This window comes from Molothrus ater, chromosome 3 (genome assembly GCF_012460135.2).
Source record: "Molothrus ater isolate BHLD 08-10-18 breed brown headed cowbird chromosome 3, BPBGC_Mater_1.1, whole genome shotgun sequence".
In the NCBI taxonomy this organism is placed as follows: domain Eukaryota; kingdom Metazoa; phylum Chordata; class Aves; order Passeriformes; family Icteridae; genus Molothrus; species Molothrus ater.
This window is the reverse complement of record NC_050480.2, coordinates 49,628,304-49,639,343: the sequence shown is the minus strand read 5'-3', so window position 1 is coordinate 49,639,343 and position 11,040 is coordinate 49,628,304. Positions and strand designations below refer to the sequence as shown.

The window sequence follows — 11,040 nt, the reverse complement described above, 5'->3', positions numbered from 1 at the left end:
TGACCCTGAGCACAGCTGAGCAGTACTACTGAAAGGCACAATACAGCCTGCTTATGCAGCAAAATTTGAGGCCAGCACTGTACTTGGCTAGAAGAAAGAGATCACTTCATCACTGACACATACTCTGCACAAGCAGACACAAAGAATGATTTAAAATAGCTTTCCTTTATGAAGATCTGATGGGGCACACAGCTAGGAAAAGTTGCATAAAGTATGGTCTCTACCAGTACAAGGGAACAATGTGACCATCACCCAGTATTCATACACGAAATAAACCATGGTTGTGATATTCTTCTTATAAGATACTCTCAGTATCTTTCACGGCATTTACTTTTTGAACAACATTTCTTCTTTGGGAAGTGAACACAAAAGTATAGCCAAAGATACTGTGTGCAATTAATTTAATAGCATTATAGAACAACAAATCCATGCCTTTAGAACTTGATTAATCCATATGTTTCTTAAACCAAAGAGAAACCCAGACTTAAATAAAACAAAATCTTTCACAGGAGCAAGTTTGAAAGCAGAACACATTACATGTTTTAGATTGTTGTTGTTAACTGTTTCAGTAAATGAAAAAAAAGATTGGAAGCTAGTATTTTGGTCATAAAATAAGTATTTGTTCAAAACAACTATAGCAAATATTCCCTGAGAATTAAGAATCAGCAACAACTATTGCCAAATTGTTTTTTCTGTTACAGTGCAGAAATGTTACAGCACATTCTCACCATTCAAAGATCACACAGCAAGAATAAAGGCCACAGTTTTTATTTACCATGTGCATCTTCTGGATGTGCTCATCTTTCAAGAGAAATAAATCTGGATACAGCAACCCTCAGCATTGAAGCTAACCAGGACATGAAGGGAGAGAAGGCAGTTGAGGAAAGATTTAATCCACGTGCTGAGTGTGCATGTTCAGAATTCCTAATTTTTTCCCCTGCACTAGGTTTTCTACATTTTCCCTTCCAACTGATAGGCTATGGCAGCATTCTAGGATAACCCACTCTCCCTGTCCCCCCAGAAACATGCATATAAAATACACACCTGCCACCAAAATGTTCCACTCAGACAAGCAACTAGTAATCAAAGCAGAAAAGGGAGATAAAACAGAAGAGTGGAGGAACTATTGAAGTTGAAATAATCAATTTTAATGCCTAAAATTAGATTTTATGGCCCATGGTACTGCTGAAAGCTGCATGCAGCACAGCTTTATTTTGCATTACTCCTCAGCACACAGAATTAAAGTGCAGTAAAACGTTCGGATTTGGTACAGCACGCTGTCATAAAAAAAAGATAAAATCTATTTTTGTTATTAATTCAACTCAAAAAGGTGTCAGTCTGGGGACAGTTTGCATTTGACCAAGAAAAAATACAGGATCCAAATGGGATCCAAACTGTCATGTTGTAGAAGAAAGTTTCTTCCTGTCCAGCCCTATATACCCCATCAATATATGCATGTCTCCCTGTGGCTACCTGTTAGTTTCCTGGCTCTTTCTCCAAGATGGAATAACCATTCTTTCCTTGCAATTTGTGGGTCTTAGCTCAGCTGAATTCTTTCCTTCATTGCTTCAAAGCACCCAGCAGATCTGGCAGTGTCTGCTATTGGTTGATCTATGAGTGCTGCAACCCAGAAGGGTAGAGCATTTATTAACACCACTATGAAAACCTGACCAGAGATCTGCAAAGACCCAACCTGCAAAGAGTCTTTTGATGGTAGTGGTAGTTGAGATGGGCTAACAGCAGAAAGGAGACAGTTTAAAGAAGGTAAAAAAAAAATGGCTAGCAGGAAATGAGGAAAGAAGCCTAACACATACCAATGAGTGCTGCAATACTAAAACACTATTCAGAGATGTCTGGATAAACATAACATCTGAACATCTCTACTTGCCCCAGAAAACTTAGATGGAAGTACCAGCATGTGGGCTGAGGGGTCAAACTGGGAAGGCAAAGTATTCAACATCCCTAGAACATGTTGTGCATATTGTAGTGACTGCAATAGTTTGGCCATGCTGGATCTGTTATGCTTATATCATGCAACTAATCTGCATGTATACAGGTCAACTGGTCTGGACATCACTTCTCACTTTGGCCAGGCTGTCAGAGGTCCTGAAACACTGGATTTATGGCCACTTTCCACTTCTATTTCTTGGAAGAACTTTCTAAGTGAAAATAGAAGACAAGTCTAATAGAAGAGATGGTTGCCCTATCTCTAAATCTTGAGGATTGTGATCCAATTAGTTTTGTATATATTTCATTTTTTCATAACCATTTTCTCTATTATCAGAGTATCTTCCTACATAACTTCATCAACTGTTTTACTCAAAGAGACATAAAGGAAAAAGATATGAAAATAATCTTTACCATCTTTGTGAAGCAGCAATCAAAAAGGTCAAACAAATCAGCTGGCTACAAACTATGACATTTACTGTCGATCAAGAGTAAATGCATCATATTGCAAAAGAAAATAATGCAACATGACTCACAGCAAAACATAAATGCATCTGGGTGATACAAACTTCAGTTGACATTACAGTACTTTACAGTAAAAAGCTTTTATTTTCTTTTCCTTTCCTTTCTTTTCTTTTCTACAGTGACATCTCAAAACGCACTGCCAATTTTTTTTAATCTTTATAAGGAACAAGAAGATTCAGGCCTCTGCTCTCATCATTAGCCAGATAGATCACAAACTCATGTTGGTTATTCTGTTCTGAAGACACCACTGATATCTGCTATGGCCACTCTTCAGCCTCTGAGGAGCTGTGGAACATTTTGCTACTCAAGTACTACCTGCACAGCCAACCAAGCCCTGAAGTCTCCACATGTTCAAGTGCACAACACTCCATTCAAGAAGTTCTACTTATAAAGAGACACTGAGATTAGTGACACTGTTGACACTTTAGCACAAGTCTGGTTGTGGGGGGAGAGAGAAAGGTTCCCGGCGTGTCAGATCATCTTCTCTTCCTAAACAGGAACTGCCAGACATGATGGAGTATAGATCTTGACTAGTTCATCCCAAGCACAGTCCACCACCTACAAAGCAAACAAAAATCTATTCAGGTCCTTCACAATTGTCATTTTTACAAAAACCACAGGGAACTTAATGCATATTGTGGATTTAGTATCAGTTGGTACTCTGACTTACCATGCTTCAAAATTATAAAATAACTAAATTGGTTTTGGTTTGGGGTTTTTTTTAAACTTCACTGAAACACATGAAAATTAACAAACTCCTATTTTTTGTACTCCTCCTGAGGAAAGCAGGGAAACCTTTGGGTTTCAATTGATTGTTCCAAATAGGCAAAAAAATGTAACTGAAAATTAAATTAAGGAAGGACACACAAAAATCCCAACCCTGCCATGTTTCTTCTCTTTGCAGAGTCTTAGGATCCTTTCACCAAAATATCTAAATATTTCATGACCAAATCTGAACAACCTTCTTATACTTGCAGATAAAAAAATTTGTTATAGACATTTTCCTAATGTCTAATGCTGAGGAATGGAAAACCAAAAGAGTTCAACAAAATTATACAGGAAGTTTCCTGAAGAATTAACCCAGAATTTCAGTCTCACGCTTGGTAAGCCATGAGGTCACTGCCAATTGTTGAGAAGAGAGATGTGTACTTGCTCATCATTGGGATTTGGGGGCCATAGTGTTGCTTCAAGCACTACCTAGACCCCCATTAGTCTAATAAAAAGTGGTGCCACTTGTGACAAAGGCATCTTATAAACACAGTGACTGGTTTGAGTATAACCACAACTTCTCTGAATTCATCATCCCAGGTTCTATCCTAGATGAAGGCTTGAACTTAAAACCAGAAACCCAGAAGGTTAACCTAAGTCTGTAGTGTTTAAAGATCTTAATAAATAACAAGACTCCAAGGAAAAAGACTACAGAATGCTTTAGGTTTGAAAATTAATTGAAAATGCACTTCAGAGTCTGTAACAAAGTGAAACAGTTAACCACACTGACAATGACTCAAGAAGATGACCTAGGTATGATATATATTCACAAAATATTGTAGGAGACAAGAATTAAGGCAAATAGAACAAAGAGAAGAGCTAAAGAGAAAAACCTGAGGAGGTCCACAAATAAATGCCAGTAAATCTGGCTGAAACCATATTGCATTATCTTTACAATGTCATTTCCAGTTGGGATTACAAAAGATACAGTATTGGATCCTCTGCACAACAAGCTTCCTTCTGCTGCAGCCTGCAATTCCTGTTCTCTCCTAGAGCCAGAATGAACAGCTGCACACTAAAAATTTGGAAATCCAACTACAGTATTTGATTTCAGACTATAATTAGCCCATTTTGTGTTTACTATACTGCACTATTATTCATTTTCATTGCTTCCTTAGCTGGTTCTACTTAGTTATTTGAAGTGCTTTCCATATACATCTAAATGGGTCAAAAAAACTCTTGACAATATGTCTGTCTATTCATACAACATAATAGAGCTTTCTGTAGCATAATGTTCTTTCTGCTGCATTGCAGTCTCTCAAATCATACCAAAAAGAAAATTTGAGTTTTCCACTAAATGCTGTGGAAGCTGGCAATCACATAAACTGCAGGTTTTTTACTATTCTCCACAGCTACAGATCAATGTTCTATAGGCAATACTTTCTATTTTTGTAAAGAAACAAGAAACAAAAATAACATTTGGAAAAAATCCCATGGGAATTCCCACCTGTTATCAATGTAATTAACATCCCTGAAATCGCCTCTGAACAAACACAGTTATAAAACCATTTAATCTAGCAACACTAAAAATAAACAGGGGATATTAAAAGAGTTTGAAAAGGATCACATGCGATAAGTTGCCCAACTCATTGACTTAATGATACCACGTGAAAGGAGAAAACACAGCCAGCTAGCAAGAGGAAAACAAAAGCTACAGTAAGTAACAGTGAATCAAGTTCTCCTGTGCAGCAGGAAGTGTATAATGAAATGCCAATACCAGAAACCTTGATGAAAATACACACGTGAAGTACAGAACACAGGTATCTATGGGAAACTGGGATACTGCAGCATGGCAGAACATTAAAAAAAAAAGACATTTCCATTTCTCCTTACTTCCCCCAAAATACAGGCAAGACTGTCAGAGAAAGGGGCAACTGTAAGCTAGGAGTGCTGCAGCCAGCATTTTTTGATGGAGAGTGCCATGTGACCCTTTGCTGTAGCTCAGAGATTGTCACTGCCTCAAATACAAATGACTAAGATGAATCCTAAGATGAAGAACAGGACTTGTTCATACAGCAAATGCATTAGTTTAGAAAATGTCTTCTCCCTGCATTTTGTATTTTATCTTATGACCTTCTTATACAGTGGTCTTACAACACCTGTACAACAGTTGTGTGCCTTTCCCCAGAAGAGAAGAATGTGGGATATTGAATGTAAGTGCTTTAAAAGTATTTAGAGATGTCAGTTCTACTGTGACATATGACCATTTTTAATGTATACTTCAAAGTACTTCAGTCTTTTTTAAAAAATAAACTAAATGGTACTTCATTTAAATATTAAAATAGAGGTAGAAATTTCATTGGGATGAAGGCTCATCCAGCACACCACAGTAAATAAATATAACATACATAAAGGGGCAAGTTCCTGGAGTTTATATCTTGATCAATGAGATGATGTTACTGACAGGTGAAGAAAGTCCTCCTGTGGTGGGATGAAGACAAAGGAAAACTGAAAATGGACTCACACTTGATTTGCACACCTGATAAAAATCCCTCCATTAGGAGCATGAAGGGATGGAAGTTTGTCATCCTGTAAAAAACGTCTGCTGTCTTGTGGACAAAATTGACTCTGGTATTCAAACAAATCTCACTGATTTCAGTTTTTAGAGGGTGCATGGTTTTTTGGTTTTTTTTTTTTTTTTTTTTTTTTAACTGACATGCCAACAGAGTAGAGGACAGTTTATTTCAGTTCCTAAGAACTGTAGAAATTGCAATATCCTTATAATACTGACTATTTTGCACGGCATATTTTGTATATCATGCAACTTCCATTATCATTTATGAATAGCCTTGTAACTGTAGAATGCAGTTTTACTATAGAAACTTTTAACTATTGAATAGCAGGAAAAAGCAGAATAATTAGAGCTTAATCGTAAAACAAGAATATTCTTTGTTTCACTGACTGGTAAACTATATCAAGAAATAGCACAAATAGAAGAAGCATTCTAAGCCTGGTAATTTTCATTGTAACTAAAGCTACATGGAACAAAGGCAGTCTAACAAAATGACATTTATTAATTGTCTTTATTGCTTTTATTTCAGTAGCAAAGTTATGGCACCAGCATAAGGGTATTATACTGTTCTTACTGCAGAATAAATATCTTGCTAATTTATCTGCCAGCAAAAATACAAAAACAAGTACAAAAAATGGGGATCACTGAATTTTTTTTCAAGTAAAGCCAGAAAAGAAGCAAAGAAACAAAAAACCTGCAGTCATCCAAGAAAGCTAATTGCTTGACTATAAAATCATAGTTCAACTCAGCTAAAACAGCTATCCTGTATTTTATTGAAATGTTTATCCTTGTCCCAGAGTATAACAATGTTTTCCACCAACTGATTTAATACTGACATCCATTCATTTATCAGAGCCATTTCCATTGACTCACTAACTGATTTACTCCCTTGACAGGCCCTCTGTTTCCTATTCATCACAATCATCTTGCCTTGCAATAGACTTAGACCTTTTCCAGCACCCCAGGGCAATCCACTCAGTCTAGTGCAATTACCTGCATGACATTCTGCCTCTTTACTCTTCAGAAGAAGCAAGAGAACAAGAGAAAACTCCCAAGTTAGCCACTAACTTTTTTATTCAGTACTTAAAGGCACAATAAATCTGCTAGCATAATCAAGATGAAATATATTAAAATGAACAACTAAAAACTAAAGAGTTCAATTACCCTTTATGAAAGGGTTTAATCAGAACAAAGTACAGCCCTCTCTAGATTACTATCTCCAGAACTATCTTGGTGCCACTAAGTTTCCAGAGTGCTCATAATGAATCACGTGATAATATGTAAATGTGCCTGAGAGAGACCCATTTCTCAGCTTCTCCCCATCCCATTTTCAAAGAAGATCTGTCTTTTCTTTTTTCTGTAGAAGAGCCAGCAGAAAAAAAAATCAGTTCTTGACTCTCATTAGTTGTGTTTCCTTTCCTCTTTTAGTTTCTTATCTTCTCAAACATAACTTAATGGTCTATTTATATCATTATTACTTGTTTTTGAGGGTTCCTGAACATCCTCTAAGCTTGTGGGATGGAGATTAATTGAAGATAAAGCAAGCTATTAGGTTTGCTACTCATCAAATTATTTTCACAGGTGAACATTAAAACTAATTGGTCAAGTCCATAATGGATCATGCATGAGTTTAAACTCATTCAATACCTATTTTCTTCTAGAAAATCTGGACCATTACTGTGGCCTGTTTGGTTAGCAGTTGCCAGAGTGAACTGCATGATGCCAACCTTCACATGAGACTGAAAGTGATGAGAGTTTGCAAATAAAACTTTTTATTTTCAATGTTCAGTAACACCAATATTTTTTTAAATTTGCTTTTGAGAAAATACACCTTGATTTAATTATTACTTCCAGTAAAGACAAAATGAAACAAACCCAGAACAGAACTTCTTATAAAGATCTAGGTTAAAATTAGAGTTATCAGAAGCAGATGCTCCAAATGCCGCTTAAAAAATCCATTTATTTCTTAAGGAAAAAAAGAGATAAGAAACTTGAGGGGCATTATTTTTCACATTGCAAAGATACGTCATAAACAACTGATCTAAGAAGCCAAGAGCTGTCTCATCATTTGTTCTGTTGCTCTTACATGGGTAATGGGAAGATGACTTGGAAGTTATGCCACACACTCCTGAATCCAGGTCTTCCAAGTGGGCTTTCATCAGTAAGTTGTAAAGGAAATGGAGATGTGAGTTGCAGGTTAGAAAAAAATCCTTGAAATCTCCACAGATTTGGTAGCAATTCCTTTGTACTCTAAAAATTAGGAGAAAGACTCAGTCTTACAAGAACTGGTTTAATTGATAAGTCAATTTTAAGTTCTGTAGAAGGTACACTGGAACTGCAAAATGCCCTTCTGTGCTGATACTGACCTTGGTGACCCCAAATGCAATCAATTTCCACCAGTGAAACTGTTTTCTAATGACCCTCAAATTCATCCTTCAGCTCAGAGTTAAGTTCAGTTCCTTCCTTTTGGGATATAATCACAAATAATCATAAGCCAAACAGTATTTTCAGTAACAGCAGCAACATTCTGCTCTCTTCCCCTGAGTTTCACTTGTGCAATTCACTGGGACTTCTCAAATGTTTACTGGTCATGCAGGAGAGTAACAGAATCCACTACACTGAGTAAAAGATGGGGCTCACAGAAGTAGCAAGTATTTGTAAGCCATTGCACCAAATAAAATGCACAAGCAATACATTTATTGAGTAAGAAAGTACTGTCCCCATCCTCCCCAGTACTTCAGTATCAAAATTTATTTTCCTCTCCAAACACTTGCAGCTTTTACAAAATTGTGATGCCTGACAGAAACCTTTCCAAACACCATTATCATGCTGATAATGGCAAATAGTGACCATTTACTCATGAGAGCCTGGCTTTGACTTACACAGTGAAAGTTTAATTTTCACAGTTTGGGAAAGACATACAGTAAGTACCACTAAGAAATATCTCCTCCTTTTAGCCCCTCCAACTCAGTAAGGTGTTCAGATTGGTTTAACACTTGTAGCTGGTGAAATCTCATATTTTATGGAAAAATCCACTCTGAAATTTGGTAAGTAGGTTCTTTTTATCTCAAAGAATCAAAGAAACTGCATAACTGCAGTAGCATCCTAGAGAAGGACCATAAGGAGAGATTAAAATGAAGTACAGATAATGTTATAATTATAGCGGTGGCATAGCCACAACAGCTGGGTGGAAGCTATCAGGTCCTTAGTAATTAAGTGTAAAAGATAAGAGCAAGTGATCAAAAGAAAAAAAGCAGAGAGTATCTGTTCTTCTGTACATTTCCACAAGATGTAACTCCACTTTTATATGGAACAATCAACATTTCTGGGCCTCTTGAGCATCCACAATTACTTTAAATGAACAGCAAAATACATAGCCAAACAGCCTTACTAAAGACATCATCTGCATTTATATTTGGCTATACTGGTTAAGCCAGCTTCTGCAGCCCCTCCTGTCCCTTCTGTTTCCTGTGTTGGCACAGCAAATGCAGCACACTGCAAAAGCTGCACAAAGAAAACGAGCAGAACAAACCTGCACACCAAAATTTGACAATGATCAAAAATTTCCCCATGAAGCTGGATGAATTTAGAAGTAGATTTCAAGCTACCTTCAGGGCATGCAGGTCAAGTGTATATAGCTTGGTCACGGCCTCCCTCCAGCTAGTAAGAAATTACAGCTTTAAAATTTTAGTGACTCAGGATACCATCAGTTTCACTGGATCAGCAGACCAATGCAGGCATCTCTTCTCAGCTCTAAGTACCACTGGCCAAGTGCAGGGAAGGAGCAGACAGTGGTTGGGCAGAACATGCTGGTGACACCCCACAGCTTTAGGAAGAAGAGAGTGGAAGTTCAGGAAGGCCAAATCACAAAGCCAGTGTAACACAGAGCACAAGAGCCACGGTGGTACCACACTGGTACCATCACCATCTCCATAATATGGGGTGCTGTGTGTGTGTCATGGCTCAATCCCCGCCAGCAACTGAGTAGCACGCTGCTGCTCACTCACCCCGACCCCACCAGGCTGGATGGGGAGGAGAATTGTGGCCAGAATGTTAGAGAAACCAAGCTTCCTCCCAAACTTGTTGACAGAAATAGCTATTTACACAGACAGCTGCCCTTTTGTAGTGCAGTTATGATCCAAAAACACAGTAGAATCACAGGAGAAGCAAATCCTAAGTGATCACTATTTGTGTTGTACACAAGTTATTCTAAAACCTAGACTTCAGCAAGCATTCAGGTAACAGATGATTTTTGAACTAGAGAACTGACACCTGGTTCATTCTCATTTGGAGCTGAACATTTTTAATTTCCAAAAGGAGCACCTTAGCATGGTACATTGTGGAGTCCTGTTCTGATCTGGCATGTCACAGATGTCGAATGCTTCTCACATACCAAGTGCTCCCTCCACCACTTGCCATCACTCCCACTGAAAATTACGTATCCTTGTAGTTTAGGAATGTCATTGTTCATAGCACAGAAGTATAGAGAAATTGAAATATTCCTCTCCTGTTCCCATTAGATACTTAATCTGTTCTCAGCAGCACAACAGAAACTCTGACTCAATGGAAATCATTAATTTATACTTTCTACTGCCTGTGTTACAGAGTTCAGAACAGATGTGAGGTGTAGCTAAAGAAGATTTTCAGACAAAATTAGAGTATCAGGTTTTTTTTACATTTGTGTTAGGCAAAATTGTTTTAGAATTGCAACAGAAAGGGCTGGGTATCTTTTGTCCATTATTTGAAGAAATTCATTATACATGTGTATTTTCCATTCTTTACACACTTATGGAAATTATTTCAGAATCGAGACAAGAAGGGAATGTTCAAAGGATCTGTACTTTTATCTGTGTCATTAATGGATTGCCTGAAGATATTTAAAAAGCATTCATTACTCCCATATGGCATTTAACCTACAGCCAAGTAAAAGGCTGCTTTTAAATAAAGCTGCACAAGTAACACCAAAGGAAGTAATCTACAGCATGTAAACATGAATGTAACACAGCAAAACCCCAGGAAGAGATGGCTTAAAGGAATATGATATTTTTATTCATCAGACCATTCACAGATCACATACAGGAAAAGTAAATATAAGGAGAGAAGTAAGAAATCCAGTGAGCTACAGACCACAACTCCACTACATGGTCTAGTATTACCAGCCCCAAACAAGGAGTAGTTTATGGCTGATTACCAATTTTTAGTCCCTACATACATCCTATGCCTATCTAGTGCACATACAAGGAAGCAAACTTCAGTTGTTTTTCTTATCCCTAAACTTTGGAAAGAAC

General features: G+C 37.4%; 1 protein-coding gene across 1 annotated transcript in view; it reads right to left on the bottom strand.

Moving 5' to 3' along the window:
- Positions 1–384: 384 nt before the first annotated feature.
- The window catches only part of PEX7 (peroxisomal biogenesis factor 7), a 42,521-nt gene continuing 31,865 nt past the window's right edge, over positions 385–11,040 (bottom strand). Inside the window, exon 10 of the mRNA XM_036380730.2 lies at positions 385–3,030. Within this exon, the coding sequence (XP_036236623.1) occupies positions 2,962–3,030 (69 nt within the window). The 3' untranslated portion in view covers positions 385–2,961. The remainder of the gene's footprint in view (positions 3,031–11,040) is intronic.